The 18,636-nt window shown below is 54.9% G+C and overlaps 1 protein-coding gene across 1 annotated transcript; it reads left to right on the top strand.

Moving 5' to 3' along the window:
* Positions 1-312: 312 nt before the first annotated feature.
* Positions 313-15,413, top strand: LOC115637780 (methyltransferase-like protein 24). Its single transcript, XM_030539375.1, has 5 exons — positions 313-792; positions 9,966-10,064; positions 10,812-10,954; positions 12,730-12,961; positions 14,013-15,413. The coding sequence occupies exons 1-5, from the start codon at positions 313-315 to the stop codon at positions 14,328-14,330; spliced, it is 1,272 nt and encodes a 423-aa protein (XP_030395235.1). The 3' UTR covers positions 14,331-15,413.
* Positions 15,414-18,636: the final 3,223 nt, after the last annotated feature.

The raw sequence follows: 18,636 nt of genomic DNA, 5'->3' as shown, positions 1-18,636 counted from the left end.
ATGTGGCCCGGGCCTGGCATGGATTCACAGGGCACGGGTGGGTTTGGGCACGTGGCCCAGGCCTGGCATGGATCCACAGGGAATGGGTGGGTTTGGGCACGTGGCCCGGGCCTGGCATGGATCCACAGGGCACGAGTGGGTTTGGGCATGTGGCCCGGGCCTGGCATGGATCCACAGGGCACGGGTGGGTTTGGGCACGTGGCCCGGGCGTGGCATCGATCCACAGGGCACGAGAGGGTTTGGGCACGTGGCCCAGGCATGGCACGGATCCACAGGGCACGAGTGGGTTTGGGCACGTGGCCCGGGCGCAGCATGGAACCGCAGCGGGCAGGGGGGGGTCTCGGCAGTGTCCGAGCAGGTCCGGTCCGGTCCGGGAGCTCGCGGCTGGCTCCGGCGGAGGCAGGGTCGCGGCGGGGCCTGGGAACCCGAGCCCAGGAATGCAGCCGCCGGGCGGGGAGCGGGGGCTGCGCTGCCCCTCCCCAGCCGCCCCTCCTCCGGGGCCGGTCCCGGCCGGGGCTGCAGGTGGAGGAGCCGGCGGCTGCGGCGGGAGCCATGGGAGGCGGCTCGGCTCTGCGGCTGCTGCTGCTGGGCTGCTGGGTGCTGAGCCTGGGGCAGATCCTGCTGCGCTGCGGCCGCCCGGGCGACGAGCCGGGGCCCTTCACCATCATCACCATCCGCGGGGGGCCCGCCCCGGGCAGCGCCGCCCGCCGCCACGAGGGGACGGGAGCCCCGGCCGGGGGGCGCAGCTCGGGCTCCCTGCAGCGCTACCAGGACGAGAACCTCGGCCAGCCCGTAAGGAACCAGAGCCCCCCTGCCCTGCTTCCCCCCGTGCGCTCTGCCCTGCAGCCCCTCTCCGGGGTGCCTGGCTCCTTCCCCAACCAAGCTCCTAACTCCGGCTAACCACCCCCTGATAGAACTCCTGGCTTCCCTCCCCTCTCCTTCCCTTGCTGGCTTTTCCTTCCTTCCTTCCCTTGATCGCAACGAGCCTTTCTCCGCCCTTCCCCTCCCCTGCCCACTCTGCACTGGACCCCCTTGAGGAGGTGGGGGAGAGAGACTGGCTGGTTTGGGGGTCGGGGGGCTGCGCTTTCCCCACTAAATCTCCTTCTCTTCTCTCCCTTTGCCTGCTGCTTCTGATGAACGGGATTCACGGAGACTCAGGCCGAAGGGGCACGTAAGAAACCCGAGGAAGTGGCTGCATTTATGTTTGGAAGGGCCCAAGTAGAGAGACTCGATGTCCCGATTTTATAGGATCAGGCCCGATTTTTGGATCGTTTTCTTATATGGGCTCCTATTACCCCCCTTCCCGCACCCCACCCCTGTCTGGTCACCCTAGGCCCAAGCCAAAAGGAGTCAGAAGGTGATGAACGGCCAGCCCCAGGGAGGAGGTTTGTCCAGGGCTGGGCCCTGCTCCAGTGACCCTATGGGCTGGCAGCCTTTGCTACTGGTTAATGAGCAGTGAGATTAACCAGCCCAGCCTGGATTCCATACGCAGGTGATCTACTGGCATCTCCCTGCTAGGGGGCCCTGCTCTTCTGTATTGTGGCTTTTTTTCCCTCTGTTCAGGAGGTGGGTTTAACATGGGGGCAGCCCCCTACTCGTGCAAAGAAGGGTTTGCATGCTCGCCATGAGACTCCTTCCAGAAAAGTGCTGCTTGATTCAGTAAGGTTTGCTGGATGGGGGCCAGGGTGGAGCCTGGCCCATGTGCTGAAATCTTGGCTGGCATTGCAGCCTGCAGGAGTGAATCTCCAGGGTGGAGAGACGTGTTCGGTGCTGTTTTCGTTGCCTTCTTGAGAGGTGTCTGTGAACTGTCCTGGTTTGTTGCAATGCCTCCGTCTGCTGAGATTAGGAGCTTTGCTTCCTATTGTAACCTGCACCTTCTTTATAAGGAGGCTTGTCTGGCTGGGCGGTGGGTAGAGCCAGAGGGGTGACTGCAGGTTTTCCCTGAGTCTAACTTTTCAATTCCCTTGGGAACAGAGAAGGAATTTGCCTCCCCCCTGCTTCTCCAGGAATCCCACCCCCTCCACCCTAGAGTGAGCAGCCTGATCCCTGTACAGCGGGGAAGGCTGAGAAAAGTTAGAGAAGCCCACAAATTGCCCCTAACGGGAGAAGGGCTCTGAAAGAGGAGTTCCAGCGGGCTCATCAGGGTGGAAATTCACGGGATCACTGCAGGGAGGGCAGAGTTGAAGCAACACAGCTGTCCTGACACATCCCCCGTCCCCCTGGTCCATGCACCGATCCACAGGCATCATGTACGTGCACACACAACCTCACAGTGAGTGATGCCTTGCAGCTCTGTTCCTCACATCCAGGAAATCTCTCCCGAAGATCCAGACAGCGCTGTTCCACGCAGGACACACGTGCTGTCACAATCCTCTGTTGAAGAGAGTGAGACAGCACTGTTATTACACACACACACACACACACACACACACAGTCTCAATCAATCACAGTCCCCTATTAAGGGCCCCTGGGCAGCCAGTCTTTTTACACGCAGGGTCCCCCGTTAAAAGGGCTAGTCATGGCAGCTATACACACACACATGTAGGGGCCCCGGTGGGAGAGAAGGGATGAACAGGGAGGTTGCTGTGACTGGAAGGCTGGGGGAGGCTTTTTGTGTGGGTTTTGCAGCCTCTCCATCTGACTGTTCTTGTCTGCGTCATTCAGACATCTAAAACCACCAGCCGTGTCTGTACCAGTGCAGGCGAAGAGCTTCAGGCTAAGTATCCGCGGGTTCAGACTGGTACTGTATCAACAGCAGCAGAAAGGGGATGGATGGGTTTCCGCTGGTGAAGTGACTGCCTCACCCCATAGCCCTGGCACTAGATGTGATGCCAGTTGAAGGTTTTTATTAAAGATTACGGTTAAACAAGCAAGGGAGATTAAACATAAAACAGCATTAAAGCTGCAGTCGAGGGCCGACTTCTGCATCAAGGAAGGAATTTAGTGTGGAGGCTGCTGTGCCCCAAGAGACACTGCTGTGCCTAGGTATTACAACCTGTCTAAACATGCTCTTCTGAGACTTTGCACACCCTGGGTACAGGAGAGTGAGCGATAGACACACAAATCCACAGTCCCGTAGGACTTTGCAGGTGTCTCTGTGCCACACCTGGGCAACTCAGCACTTTTCAGCAACAGTGGGGATAGAACTCAACAACTCCTGCTCCTAAAGCCCACTATGATTGGTTCTAAAGGAGAATCTTCATTAGTTGTTGCCAGTATAGAGTCCATGACACCATTGCGTGTTTCTAATTTCAGCCAGAAGAGGGCAGTGAGGTACAAACATGGTAGCTAGTTCATGATGTGTAATCCCAACAGATGCTGGCTGAGATTTTCAGAGCTGCCTTGGAGATCTGGCCACCCCATTCTCATTAAAATTACAGGCTTTGAAAATGACAGTCATTACTCCTACCTAGCATCCTTTGTACGGGGTAACTTCAATCACCTGGCATGTGCCCGATCAGACCTGTGATCTGCCAGATCTGGCACCTTGATTCAACAGCAGTTGTGGCCTGAAAGGTTTCGAGATTTCCGTTCCCTTCTCACTGATTTCACCGGGAGTGTTGCCTGAATGAGGTCAAAGTAGGAAGTTAGCGATGGACTTCAGGATCGGCCCATTCTCCAGAGCTTTCCAGCTGAGGATCAAAATGCCCTGTGCCAATAATTCCCCTCACAACCTGGAGAATCCCCATTCCTGTTTTATGGATGGGGAAACTGAGGCACAGAGAGGGGGTGGGGAAATACCTCATCCAGAGCTGGGCATAGACTGAATCTCCTGACAGCCAAACCACTGCTTGTAGCCATGACACCATCCAGCCCCTGTTACTAACCATAAAACTGTCCTCCTTGTGCACCCCCCGCTGAGGTCTTTGACTCTGTCACCCCCTGTGGCAGTGTTCCTGTGGGCTGAGTGTGTGTTGCTAGCGGAAGCCTCTCCTTTTGTTTGTTTTTAAATCTCCCGGCCAGAATGGCTTCCCAGCGAGATTTTCAGAGAGGAGGAAGTGTCCCGGTATCTGGGAGGGAGTTCCTGAGAGATGGCGCGATGCTGTGACCTCTCCTGAGCCTTCTGACTGACAGGCTAGGGGCCATGTGCACATGGGGATGCATGCGCCTCTGTAAATTATGCAGGGACAACATCAGGTTCTTCCAACCCTCATGCTGTGTGCAGCACCCTTCCCACGTTGCAAGGGGGCGAAATGTCCCTGCAGCTGCAATGCCAAACCTCCTTTGCTTTTCCCAGGGGTTCACCCATCCCCAGCAGCACGCGCGTCTCACTCATGCCGGAGTGCCACACCCAGGAGCCCCTAACCCTTGGCCTCAGGACTGGAGGCTGGCAGCCAGGCCTCCCATCTCTGATTGACAGGGGTGTGGGGGGGTGTTAGGAGGTACCTGCTTCCCCAGTAGAAACTGGGCTAAGGCCCAGCAAACTCATTTCACGTATCAGCGAAGAGGACACTGGAATTGAACCAGCAACTTCCATGGCCTATTACTGTTCCCCTGAGCCATTTAAGCCCCTTCCTGCTCTGACTTTGACGGGATATTAAGCAATCACAGCCCGGTGCCTTTTGAACGAATGGAGGCCGAATTTCCAAAGCCCTGCCTCGCTTTGTAAACGCGCGCGCACCCTTTGCCTGCGTGTGCACCCTGGGCAGCTGGTTTGCAAGAGCAGAGGAGCGTGTGTGCCAAGGTGGTAATGGTGGAGGGAGGGGCGGGTTGCAGTCGCTCTGATGCTGCATTTGGCACTGCTCATCCTTTGTGTGGGGCTTCAGAAACGTAGCCCTTGCTGTCATGTTTTGAGCATGTGGGGGAGGGAAACCAAAAGCCGACACAGCTGGGGGCAGCTTTCAAAGGTCTCCACTCTCCAGTAATTTTGAAAGCTGTTTTGGAGACAGGAGAAGCTGAGATCAGCAAAGCATGGGGAAAGGAGAGCTAGAGAATGAAAGCGAAGGTTGTTTTATGTAGGGGGCAGGGGGTGGGATTTACTTGCTGTGTGTGTTGCTCAGTGTTGTGCGCAACAGCTGTCTACAACAAAATCCAGGCACTAGAACTGATAGGGAGGGAAGAAGTCAGGACACCTGGGTTCTATTCCTGGCTTTAGGCGGGAGTGTGATTTGGAGATTCGAGTAGGGGATTGGTGGGAGTCGGGTTCCTGAGTTTTTGTCCTGGCTCTGGGAGGGAGTGTGATCTAGTGAGGAGATGAGTGGACTGGCATTCTGTTCTTCTTGGCTCTGGTGCGGATGGGACCCAAAGGAGGCTTCAGGTCAGGGCTTGTGTGTGTAGCAGAGGGGCCTTGGCCCTGCGTGTGTTGCTGAGTGGTGGTGCCCGGTCGGGCTGACTCCAGGGTACGGCCCTGCCAGGCTGTAGGCAGTGACTCCCGCTGAACTGTTTGCTGTCCGAACGCCACGCAGCCTGTCTCGCCAGCAGAAGCCAGGGACATCTGGGAGCGGATAGGCGAAAGTGACATGTCAATGGGCAGTCAGGGCCCTGCCACGGTACTGGTAAATATCATCCTGGCTCTGATTCCAGGCAGCCTTGGCAGGACCTAGCCCAAGGTAGAAGGGAGTGAAGAATGCGTGGGTGATGGAGGGGCTGGGGGGTGAGTGGGGAGAGGGGCCTCGGTGAATCCTCAGAGAAGGGAGGGCAGAGCTCTTCAGCTGGGGGGCATAATGCAACCCAAGGCACTCATTCATTTTTCATGGACCCAGATTGTCTGAGTTATCAGCGGTGGCAGAAGCTTCCTGTCTCTGCGCGGAATGCAGGCTCCTAGGGGAAGGGATTAAGGGGATTATATTATTATTTGTTATTGCGGAGGGGGGAGAAAAAAGAAGAAACCTCCATCGCTGGGAATTCAGCCTAATCAGAGTGGAGATTAGCCTCTCCTCCCCCCCACCCCAGTTCATTTGGCAGCCTGGGACGGCTCCAGCGGGCAGTGCAGGCTGTCCAGCCTCCAGCACCTTCCTTCTGGCTGGAAGGGAGAGGTTCCAGCAGGCATGATGGGTCCCCGCTCGCTTGCCCTCACATCTCCTGCTCTTTGTCCCACACGCTGCTGATCTTGGCTGGGCCCAGCCCCTTTGTGTCTAGGATAATTAAGAGGAGATATTAGCACCATGAATCACAGCCCCCTCCTTTCCCAATAGGGGACCCGTGTCCCATCCTGCCCCTCATGCCTGTGAACTGCACAGGAGGCAGGGAGCTCGCAGGCTTCAGCTGGGTCCTGAAGTATCTGCGGTTCCAGGCCAGATCTCTGCTGCTGCTCCCTCCCACCATCAGTCCCCCCAGCGGTGCCCCCACCCTCACCTCTGCTACCTCCCCCCATCAGCCCCCAGTGGTGCCTCCATCCCCCACCACCTCCCCCCATCAGCCCCCTGCAGTGCCCCACCCCCTATCCCCCACACCGTGCCACCTCACACCTCCTTACCATCATCAGCCCTCATCACCACTCCCCCCCCGGGCCTCTCCATACATTCCACCCCCCACCATTCACCACCTCCCTTGTTCTCGCCTCCATCTCCATGGCCCCCGAGAGGGAGGGACGGGGTAGGGTTTGCAGATTGGTATCACCCCTAAGCATTGGGGAACACGTGGGTGATGAAACCAAGAATGTGGCAGCTCCGGGACGGGAGGCAGGGTCGCCCAGCAGGGGGGGGGTGTCAAGTGGGGCAGTTTGCCCCAGGCCCTGCAGGGGCCCTGCGAGCCCTGATCCAGCGGCGGTCCGGGTCTTCAGTGGCATTTTGGTGGCGGGAGGCCCTTCAGTGCTGCTGAAGATGCGGAGCGACTGAAGGGCCCCCCGCCACCGAAGACCCGGAGCGCCGCCGGGTGAGTACAAGCGCCGCAGCTCCCCCGCTTTGCCCCGGCCCCCTGAATCCTCTGGGCGGCCCTGAGGGGACGACCTTGGGCTAGGCTGGGGTAGTTTAGCTAGGACACATATGTGCTGGTCCAGTGTCCCCTGTGCCTCATGGCAGTGGGCCACAGTGCAGGAGGGGTTTGGCTCGCCCTGGATTTAAAGGTTTCAGTGGTGGCCGTGTTAGTCTGTATCAGCAAAAACAACGAGGAGTCCTTGGGGCACCTTAGAGACTAATACATGTATAGCTTATGCCCAGATAAATGTGTTAGTCTCTAAGGTGCCCCAAGGACTCCTCATTGTTTTTCCTGGATTTAAAGGCATCTGTGCAAGCCCTGGGAGGCCTGGCTGGGTCGGGCATTGAAAACCCAGCTGTGGGCTCTGAGTGTGAGGAGGACGCTGGCCCCTGTGTGAGGCGGGCCAGCGAGGCGGTTGGCACAGAGCCATTGTGAAGACCAGCTTTTCGTTTTATAAAGCCCTGACCTGCTGAGGCTCCACCACTTTGTCTCCCCCCTACGTGCTCTGATCCTGCTGCCAGAACAGGGCCAGGCAGGGAGCTGGCTCTGCTGATCTTAGCTGTGCAGAGGGAGGCTGGGCCAGTCTGTGAGCTGGATGAAGCTTCCCTAGGACGTGGGGCCCTAGATGGTCATTAGTTTGCTTATGCTTAAGGCTGGCTCTGGCCATAATTAATGACCTGCCGGTCCAGGAGCTGCAGCAGGAGGCTCTGGGCTGTTTGCAGGCCTATTGCTGATTGCGCTGATAAGGCAGAGCAGATACAGAGCCATTTTCCTGCTGTAGCTGACTTTCCCTTTGTACTCAAAGCCTCTTGCCTGCGCAAAGGGGCCTTTGTCTCCCACGTTGCCCCTTCTCCAGCCATGCTGGAAGGGAGGGAGTTTCTGTTTCCTTCTCCTGGTCCATCTTACTGGGAACTGTCCGTTTAGTGTCTCGTTCAGGAGACAGCATCCCCTAGGAGTTAGAACACAGGGTCAAGCGCTGGGACTACTGGGATCTGTGCTGGGATCTGCCACCAACTTGCAAAGTAGCCTTAGACAAGTTACTCCCCCTCTGTGCTTCAGTTTCTCCATTTGGAAAATGGTGATAATGGGACCTCACTGCTGCTGGGGAAGGGGCATGGTGGGAGAGCGAGTTGTGAGACATGGTTAAGTAGTGTTTGTAAAGAGCATGGCACCCCTCAGGTGAGAGGCACTAGAAATGCAAAGTCTCCTGCATTAGCTGGTCAGTCCTTCAGCCCCTTTCTGCCACAGCAGCTCTGGGGAGACAGAGCCAACAGGAGCTCACCCATGCAGTGATGCACCCGTGCTGGTCAGCTGCAGCAATGCTTCCTGACACGCCACTCCCCTCCTCCAGTGTGGATTGGTTCGTGATGGTGGTGGTACAGCTGTTAACCCCACAGCTGAAACTGCAGGGAGACTTTTAGGCAGGCAAAGTGCAATTACATGAGTTGGAATATGGCCAGGACACTGGGCTTAGCGCCCCTACTTTGTGAAATGTGTCAGAAGAGCTTATAGTGGCTAGGAACGATCAGGGCCTCAGTTTCACAACGCAGTCAGAAGAAATTTCCACTCCAGCAGCACAGTGCCGAGTCATTGGGTTCAGGCCTGACTCAGAGGAGAGAGCGCCGCCTAATGCTTTACCTACCCATTGCTCCCTGGAGCACGGCTCCCCCTAGCACTGCGCTGGGTCATTGGGGTCAGACCTGACTCAGAGGAGAGAGCGCCCCCTAATGCTTTACCTACCCATTGCTCCCTGCAGCACGGCACCCCCTAGCACTGCGCTGGGTCATTGGGGTCAGGCCTGACTCAGAGGAGAGAGCGCCCCCTAATGCTTTACTTACCCATTGCTCCCTGCAGCATGGCACCCCCTAGCACTGCGCTGGGTCATTGGGGTCAGACCTGACTCAGAGGAGAGAGCGCCCCCTAATGCTTTACCTACCCATTGCTCCCTGCAGCATGGCACCCCCTAGCACTGCGCTGGGTCATTGGGGTCAGGCCTGACTCAGAGGAGAGAGCGCCCCCTAATGCTTTACCTACCCATTGCTCCCTGCAGCACGGCGCCCCCTAGCACTGCGCTGGGTCATTGGGGTCAGGCCTGACTCAGAGGAGAGAGCGCCCCCTAATGCTTTACCTACCCATTGCTCCCTGCAGCACGGCGCCCCCTAGCACTACACCAGGGCATTGGCGTCAGGCCTGACTCAGAGGAGAGAGCGCCCCCTAATGCTTTACCTACCCATTGCTCCCTGCAGCACGGCGCCCCCTAGCACTGCACCGGGTCATTGGGGTCAGGCCTGACTCAGAGGAGAGAGCGCCCCCTAATGCTTTACCTACCCATTGCTCCCTGCAGCACGGCACCCCCTAGCACTGCGCTGGGTCATTGGGGTCAGGCCTGACGCAGAGGAGAGAGCGCCCCCTAATGCTTTACCTACCCATTGCTCCCTGCAGCACGGCACCCCCTAGCACTGCGCTGGGTCATTGGGGTCAGGCCTGACTCAGAGGAGAGAGCGCCCCCTAATGCTTTACTTACCCATTGCTCCCTGCAGCACGGCACCCCCTAGCACTGCGCCGGGTCATTGGGGTCAGGCCTGACTCAGAGGAGAGAGCGCCCCCTAATGCTTTACCTACCCATTGCTCCCTGCAGCATGGCGCCCCCTAGCACTGCGCCAGGGCATTGGGGTCAGGCCTGACTCAGAGGAGAGAGCGCCCCCTAATGCTTTACCTACCCATTGCTCCCTGCAGCACGGCACCCCCTAGCACTGCACCAGGGCATTGGGGTCAGCAGTGGCTGGGAGGAGAGGAGCACGTCTCCCTGCAGCACCTGGGCTGTCTTTGGAAGTTTCCCATCCAAGTGCTGCCCAGCCCTGTGGAGCTGATAAAAGCACAGCCTGGAGCGCTAGCACTGCAGCTGCGGATGTCCCCTGGCTGTTCAGGCACTGGGGTGCTGCCGTGCTGAGCCTGTGTTTCTGGGTTATTAAACCCTTCAGTGCCTTGGCAAGTTCCTCCGCCACGTCAGAATCCTTTAGACACTCAAGAGCCGAGGTTGGTTCATTTCCCAGCGTGCCGCAGCGCTCCCAGCGCTTGACTTACTGCGCATTTTATCTCCGTGACCTTAGAAAACCCAGCAGGCGGTGGCCCTGCAGCCCTGGGCCGATGGCAGCAAGTCGCTCCAAAGCGAAGCCGAGCGGTTCCTTACGTACATCAGCACCCCCCAGGTAGGTCACACAGCATGGCTCCCCCTCCCCACGCCAGCCCCCGGCTACACAACACAGCCCAGAGGTGGCATAAGAGCTCCGGGGGGCACCCCGCCTGGGAGGGAGCTGGATAAGACTCTTGCCTGGAGAGGCAGTGACCTGCATTTGGGGTTCTGCCTCTCCCCTCTGGAGGCTGCTTCACGCTCTCCTCTTCTGCCCTCATTGCTGGCACCCGCCTCTCACATATCAGAGGAGCGGCCTGGTTGTTTGCAGAAGGGCAGGATCTGAGGGGTGGAGGAGATAAAATCCCAGTCCCTGACCAGTGCTGTAGAAAGCTCCTGTGGTGGAGACGAGACAGCCCCGCAGAGTCCCATCCCCTGGGGGCCATGATGGCATGGGGAAGTCTCTAGATAGGAAGGAGGCTCAGGGCAGAGGGAAAGGGGACATTCCTATGGGGCCATTAGGGATTGGGAGGGCAAGGGGCATTGGTGGACCTGGGCTGGAGGATCCTGAGCTGAAGTGAGCTTTCCTGGAGAGGGATGGTGCTGGCTTGTTAACATAGAAGCGAAGAGCCGTATGGTGCGGGAGGAGAACTTCCTCTGTACACTGGCTGATGGGAACTGGCCGCCTCTGGGCTCAGGCAGGGGATGGCTGCTGAGCTGTGATGAAAACAGAGCTTTCAAGGGCCAAGTACCTCCCAAGCCCTGGGTTATGAACCCAATCCAGTCCCCAGCTAAAGGGCTGATTTGGTTCTCCCTTCTCCTTCAGCTGCCCTGCTCCCGAGCTCTGAGCCAGGCTGGGCTCCAGGATTTCACAGCCAGCACTGCCGGGGCATGGCGAGTTTGCCTGGATCACATGCCCACCGGGTCGCTGAAGCTGCAGCAGGAGAGGTGCCTGGTTTATACCTTCAGGTGAGCATCGTGCTCCCGTGGATGGGCACCCGAAATTTGGAAGAACAGAGGCAGGGAGGGCCGCTGCGGAAGGATGGATTTAGGGGGTCGGGACGGATACTTATTCGACAGGCGAGCTGTCACCGTCTTTTGGATTTTGATTTTTTCAATGACATTTTTCATGGAAAATTCAAATTTCATCCAAACAAAACTTTGTTTTTTTCCAGCCGACACTTTTCACTGTTTGAAAAATGTCATCCAAGTTCTGAAATAAAACAGTAAAAAATGTTGAGAACGGGTTCTCGGGGGGTTGGGGCTGCTTTTTCCAACCAGTTCTGCTCTGTGACCCCATGTCCTTCCATCAGGTATAATCCTGGGTCCTTCAGGATGGAGGCCTCCTGAGCAAACCTTCTGTCTTAGGGTGTATTTTCTAGACTGAAATGCTGGTTAAAAGCAATAGTTTTATGAGCCCCAGCCAGCACAGGTCCCTGGCATCACAGAATAGGGACAGCACAGCTGGCAGTCGCTACCCACTAATGTGCTCACCCCAGTTCTGGATGGACTCTTTTCTCTAGGGGTGGGAGAGTCGTTGGGTCTCATTGGCCTGCTCAGCCCCAGCCTGCAGACAGCCAGCAGAAGGGCTGATGGTAGTGGGGATTTTGTGTGTGCTGGAAACTTGCCCATTACGATTTGCCAGGCCAGATTGGACCGATGGTCACCTAATCCAGCATCCCATCTCCAGTAGTGGCCAGAACCAGAGACATCAGAGGAATGTGCAACTCCCACGATACACACAAAAAAGGGTCAGCATCCCATTTCACACAGGCCACCGCCCGGCCTGCAGACAGTGACTTTTCAGATGCTAGTGACATGGGACTGGCCACCAAGAGGTTAATATCACCATGTCCCATCACCAGTCTTGGGAGCCACCCACTTCCCTGTCTGTGAGTCTGTTACACACGCGTGAGTCAGCTGCTGCGGTGAACACCATCCACTCTTGGGTACATTCTGGCAGCCTGAGTCATGACTAGCCACAGTGACTGAAGCCAAAACCGTGCCCCAAAGGCCTGTGTGAAATTCTGGGCCTCTAACTAGGCTTCATTCTTGTACTTGTTCAGCTCAGACAGGTTGCAGTTGCGGGTGGGGAAGAAGCTGCTCTTAATCCATGTGACAGCTGCTGACTTGGAGATTCCAAGCCTGCTGGGATCCCTTTTGAGCTGCTCTCCGAGCCTGTGGGCTCCAGAATAGAGGTTCTGCACCAGCAGCACACAGACCAGTGTCATGATAGTTGGTGCTCTGGGCTTCCCTTCCCTCCCTTAACTGGGCCCAGGTATAAGCTCTGATATAACTGTTTTTTCCTTTCTCTTGCTCTCCATCTGCCCCGATGCTTGGGCTGTAAATCTGGGGCTCGGGGCAGCCAAACCTCCAAGGCATGTTCGAGGTGTGTCACTGCGATATGTGCAGACCAGGGCGGAAGCTGCAGAGAGTCCATAAGATCCGATGTCTCCAGCGAATCCCTTTGCTTCTTCAGATACGTCCCCCTTGCAGTCCCTTTAGCTGCCCCGTGATCAGTGGGCTCCGCAATGACAGGTTGGATCTGAAAAGCAACCTGAAGGGTAAAGAAAACATGCCTGCTTGGAACCTCAGCTGCAGGGCTGGATCAAAGTCAGCCAGGGTGTCTTTGCCTCAGTTTGCATAACATTACCCATCATGCTTTGCCTTGCACCCGCATATTCTGCAGGTCAGCCTAACTTTGCAGAGCCTGAAAGTGCCTCTCTCCCTTTCTTCATTTGTAGCATGGTCAAAAGGGGTTTTGAGTTCAGCCAGCGGATGAGCGAAATGCAGTGCCAGGTGCACAGCTTTGGCCTGACCCCCTACAAGCAGACCGACCTCTGGCAGAAAGGACAGGTGCAGCACCATGCACTGTGGCTGGACTGGCATGAGCGACGCCCAGTCGCCTCCTTGCAGAGACGGAGGAGCCCTTCCAAGAGGCTAAATCAGATCATGCAGGACTTTGGCCACAAGAAGGTAATGGCATCTGATAACATCGTCCCCCCTGCCCCATCACCATCCACCCATTAGATGTCATAGACAGAGAAGCCTAAAATCCAGTTCCCTCTCTGCATCTCAGGCAGCTAGTTCACATCTTCCTTGATGTAAATTCAACCATAAGCCAATCTGAGAAAGACACCAAAACTGGAAGGGCAGCGAATATGCGAGAGGACAGAACTGATGTGCAAGGTGACCTGGAGAGGTCAGAGCTAGAATTTTCAAAGATGTCTAAGAATCCAGCGCCCAACTCCCATTGGATTTTAATGGGGTTTGGGAACCCAGCTCCTTTTAAAATTCCATCCTAGAGCAACAGGGCTGCTTCCGTGGATTTCAGTGGAAGTTTGGAACCTAAATACCTTTGTGGATCTGGGCCTTTGTTCCCAATAAATGACCCGGCCTGATCCCAGAGAGCGGAAATCCACAGCACAGGAACGAAATAGGGGGAATGCAACCAAAAAGCCCACCCCTGCACATTTAGCTGAGTTTACTTCCATCTCATCCTCTTGCTACCCATGGGGGTTCCTGGGCTCTCTGGCTGCCATCAGGAAAGCGAAGGGTCCACATGGGAGGCTGTGAGGGGAGGTGCCTACAAGTAGAACTTGCTTTTAAGGGCATGTGAAGCAGACTGAGCCTCTCTGGTCTAATCCATCCCTCGACCAGTCCCCAGCTGGAGGGCATCTCCGCTATTGTGAACAGAACTGCACGTTGGGGCTGAGCCGAAGCCAATGGGAGCTTTTCCATTGACTTCAGTAGACTTTGGATCAGGCTGCAAACATCAATGAACAGCTCCCCTTCGTCGGGCCTGCTAACTCCTCGGCTCTAAGAAACAGCCTTAAACAAGGATGTTGGCAGAGCTTGGCTAAGAGCAGTAGGGCTCATTTTTTTCCCACTCCCAGGTGTGTCCAGATGTCTCATTTTCAGACTTCTCTTGGCCTGCCCCAGCCTAGTTCCCTCCCGTGACAGCACCAGTCCCTGGGCAGCGCTGACTAGAGGAGCTGAGTTTGCTTGTTCTTTCTCCCTGGGATAGATCGACGTGTTGGAGGCGGACTTGGCCAGCGCCGAGTGGAAGATTTTGGAGAGTATCCTTGTGGATGGCACCGTGGCCGCAGTGCACCAGCTGATCCTCGCCATCCACCTCCACTGGCCCGGCTTTGAGGTCAGTGGGAGCGAGGCAGCCGTGGTGCGGTACTGGTACAGCCTGCTGAAGGCACTAGAGGCCAGAGGGTTTCGCCTGTTCCATAGCTTCAAGGATCTGCAGAAGCCACAGCTCTTCCTGCACAAAGAACTCTTCAATGCCAGCAGCTCCTACACCCTGAGTTGGGTCAACACCTACTGGATGTACTGAAAGGGGGCACACCATGGGCATTTGTGAGGGTGGGGCTGGTTATTTTCAAACCTGGCTCCTGGCTGAGCTCAGAAGGGGTGTGCTTGTTAGGTCCCGGCTGGCCACAATGCACCACGGGCGGAATTTGTCTTTCTGCTGCATTCCAGGGATGGATGAGGTAGCCAAAGGGGTTCTGAAGATGAATCCAGAAAACGCTAACAGAGGTCCAAGGCCTGTGACTCTGACAGCAAAAGCCACTCAGATGGACTCTTCAATGGAGACTGAATTCCAGTGTAAGAGACTCAAAGGTGCCGAAATTCCAAATACCTCCTCCCAAAAGACCATCTAACCACTGCTCTGGCCTTCAGCACATGTAAGAGCCTGAGTGTCCAGCTCACATCCTTCCTGATGAAGCAAGGAGCATGCTGGGGCACCGAGACCTGGCAGCCCAGACAATAAGAAGCCGAGCTGATGGCTTGTGGGAGAAGCTACAGCAGTGCTTCTGGCTGCTGTTTGCATTGGCCCCCCACTTCCAAAAGCCACCGAAATGGCCACAGCAGACCTGGGAAGGAAGGGAGATGAGTTGCCAGTGCTCTGTTGTTGGAGGAACCATTCTAACTGGGATGCATCAAGAAGTGCATTTGCAAATGGAAGCAATAGTTGCAGGGACCGGCAGCCTGTTGGCCTGATGCTGTCAAGATCAGCTGGGATTTTCAGAGGAGGCTAAAGGAGGCTGGTGCCCAATTCACACTTGGATTCAGTTAGACCTGGGCACCTAACTTCTGCTGGCACCTTTCAGACCTCCAGCCAATGTCTATATTGAACGACACAGACTGTTCCACGAAGACTCATCTGGCCCTGGGAGCACTGCTGCACCCACGTGCTGTCTACAAAGTGGGCTGGAGATCCCACGGAGCTGGCTCTCTCTTCAGACACCAGCCCCTACCACCTGGGTTAGGCTATCCTGATGTCTTGCCTGTCTCATTGTATTTCAGCTCATCTATTGCTGTCCAGAACCAGGGAGTGCAAATTTGTAAATGATTTTTAAAAACAAGGTTGGGAAAAGGCCATTCACATTTTTGGAATCGCCAAAGTAAAGTTCAGGTTCGAATTTTGGGCGAAGGTTTGGGTCCGTTTGCGTCCAATTATTTTGCTTCATCCCCTCCCCCCGAGGCTCCGACCGCTAGCACCGAATGGTGCTATCAAATGTCATTAGAGCTGGTTCTGCCCGTGTCCTTTCGTGATGGACAATACTATTGTCTTTAGTCTTCTATTTACACTCTAATGCTGTTGGGTTTGGGTTTTTTTTTTTTTGCAACTGCAAACTCTGCTGGAGTGCACAAAACCCTTTAGATCTCGGCTGGCAGTAGAGATACGCCTAATCATAGTCATTATCTGGTAGCAGGTAAGGGGCATCTTTCCCATGTTAATTTCAGAACAGAATAGATGAGAATAGGGCACTTCTGGGAGGGGAGCATGCTCCTGGCCCCCCCTGCCGTGGGAATTCACTGCATTTGTCCCAGGAAGTTGTGTACAGCTTTGTGCTCTGACTTTCCTGCTGCCCTAGCAGGCCCCGCAGTCATGTCTGTATTAAATACGTGAGGATTCTTTTGAGTATGTGCGACTATAACTTCAGGAAACCCAGGCGTGTGGGTCACCATAATCTCTCGGGCTGCTCGGCTGATTTCATCAGCACCGACCTCGAAATCTGCTGTTAAATAATCAAGCCCAGGTGACCCTCAGGGCTGGATGATTGTGTGTGTCAGCTGCAGGAAGAAAGAGGGAACGACATCCACCAGAGAGCCATGAACGGCACAAATTTTGCCCTGCCTAGCAATGTAGAAGTACGCTATGGACAGAGACACTTATCACTGCTGTCTAGAGTGACCACACAGCAAGTGTGAAAAATCGGGACAGGGGGTGGGGGTAATAGGAGCCTATATAAGAAAAAGACCCCAAAATCAGGGCTGTCCCTATAAAACCGGGACATCTGGTCACCCTATGATAAAAAAAAATCCTTGAATATGTTTTCTTGGTGGGTCTTTGGAGAATAAGATGATCTCTCCATCCATAAAACTGTTGTGAGGCTCCATCATAACTTGCAGGACTATCCCCACACCTGTATCACACAAGCATGGCCAAATTCTGCTTGCTTCTTTATTAGCAATGCAAACAGAGACCCCTTCCTCCCCAGCTTCGGAAGCAAATTGTCCTGCAGGAAGGAGACAGGTTTTCCTGCGGTGGACAAGTTCCCATTTCCTCCAGGTGTGCGGGAGAGGGCGTTGGGAGGAAGGGTGGCGTCTCTTCCCAGATACCATTAACTAGTGAGCAAAGGTTGCAGTGTCTCCATGGAGACAAGACAGCAAGCGAGACAGTGTGTGTGTTGCTCTCAGGTTAGAGCTGATTAGTAAATGTCAGCTGCACCACTGCGTTCCTGTAACTGCCCTCCACCAGCGCCGGCTCGGGTCCCCGTTGGGAGAAAAAACACAGCCAGCCGTGTGGGGAGGGGACAGGAAGAGAACACAAAGAAAGGGCTGCTCCAGAGCTAAGCGCTTAAGGTGTTAGCAAGTTTTCTCTTTAATTCTTAACTGTGAGGTCGTTATTGCTCCTCCGTACTCTTAGGTGTCCAGGTCAGGTCTTAAGACCCAGGGATCTTCATGGATTTCATCTGCACCTCAGGGCTCTTTTGATTCAATGGAAGTGCCAGCCGGTTCACACCCATACTCTTACAGGAACAGAGTGGAATGACTTGTTGACATTCAGAGGGCCTGCTCCTTTGCTTTGGGCACTGGATGTTACCAGAACCTCTCTCCCCTCCTGCTTAGTCTGTACTGTAATAACAACATTCTACCCTTCTAAGATATTTAGGCCCTTAACTTCCATTCAGTGGAAGTCAGGAGCCTAAATACCTGTGAGGATCTGGGACTCAGTGCTGGAATAAACTCCAGGTCCTCTTGGTTGCCAGGCCCATGCCTTAATCATGAGCAGATCCTTCCACCTGGCAAGTATCGCTGAGTATCCTGCAAGAATCATCCCCTGGGCTTAGCCCATTTTAAAGACTGAACAAAGTTCATTGTCTGAGAGTGCTCCCAGTGACACCAGCACGCTCCTTAGAAACATGCCCTGTAACTGAGAACAAGAAACAGAAGCAGAATCCTTCCAGACACACTGCACAAGTGAACCCCCAAAAGCAAGCTCTCTAAGCTTTGTTCTTTGTAAAGTTTCCTATTTCGCCCCCCACCCCTAAAACCCACAGAGTGCGGAACCACTGCTCTTTCTTCACGGACAAGGTCAACCTACTGGTTGCCTGGGGTTACTTGACACTGTGGCCATATCCCTTCAATTTTGTTCCAGGTCAGCACTGTGTCTGGGATCTTTTTCTCCTGCCCTCTACGCCTTGCCAGGACCATTAATAATTCACCAATGCAAGCATCAGCCTGCATGTAAGAGAGGCGTGAACCCATCATATCAGTAGTTGCAGAACCAAACCAAAGTTGCAAGGTATCTCGGCTCTGAGCTCAGCGGTGTGAGTTCATGCCTTGGTTCAGGTTCCTTTGACAGTGTGGGGGTTAGAGACCGTGTCTTACTCTGTTCTGTACAGTTCAACCACGTAGTCAGTGCTTCACAAATATAGTGGCAGAGGGCGTTTTAATGGTGCAGGGAGTTAGTGCACTAGCGTTCTCTTGCCGAGACCTGAGTTAGGTCACAAGGGATGATATGTCCTGGTTTCATCCAAGCTCTGTTAGTCCAAGGATCTCAGTGGACAGAAGACACCATTTGGACAAGCGTCCCCTAATCCCCTTCAATAGTTCCCAAAGACATTAGCAGACACAACACACGGGTTTAATGTAGCATGATAGTCTGTGCTCAGGAAGGGTCAAGGTGTGCGATAAAAAGGCCCCTACAAGTCAGTCTGAAGCTCATCCATAGACGGCCTGTTGTGGAAAAGCCTGTAATACATCTTCCCATGGCATCGGCTGGCATTCTCAGCCTCTTGTACGAGCATTAGATCCTCCCATTGTGAAAAAAGACGGCACAAGCAAAATAGCTGAAAAGATGTCTGGTCACAGCTCTGGCTGGAATGGGTAGGGCTGTTATTCTGCTCATTTTGGCCGTCTGTATGGCAGTTGAGCCGGAGAATGATTTATATTCAGAAAATACAGGAAGGCAATTGGCAGGCGACCACATCTCTTATAAAGAAACAAGTGTCGGGAGGTATCAATCACTTTTGTTTTGGATATTGCAGTTCAGGAGATATTATTCCGGGGTTATAAAAAAAGAGACTCTTATGCAGCCCAGCAATCAAGGTTGCAGGGCAGATACGGAT

Source organism: Gopherus evgoodei, chromosome 20 (genome assembly GCF_007399415.2).
Source record: "Gopherus evgoodei ecotype Sinaloan lineage chromosome 20, rGopEvg1_v1.p, whole genome shotgun sequence".
Classification (NCBI taxonomy): domain Eukaryota; kingdom Metazoa; phylum Chordata; order Testudines; family Testudinidae; genus Gopherus; species Gopherus evgoodei.
Note: the sequence above shows the minus strand (reverse complement) of the source record. Positions and strands in the feature narration are given on the sequence as shown.

What these genes read in the sequence shown, in the direction of transcription:
- LOC115637780 (XM_030539375.1), top strand. Translation starts at nt 313, where the DNA reads ATGGAACCGCAGCGGGCAGGGGGGGGTCTCGGCAGTGTCCGAGCAGGT. An exon ending in ACGAGAACCTCGGCCAGCCC is followed by an intron (nt 793 to 9,965) that starts GTAAGGAACCAG and finishes CCGTGACCTTAG; the next exon opens with AAAACCCAGCAGGCGGTGGC. An exon ending in CGTACATCAGCACCCCCCAG is followed by an intron (nt 10,065 to 10,811) that starts GTAGGTCACACA and finishes CTTCTCCTTCAG; the next exon opens with CTGCCCTGCTCCCGAGCTCT.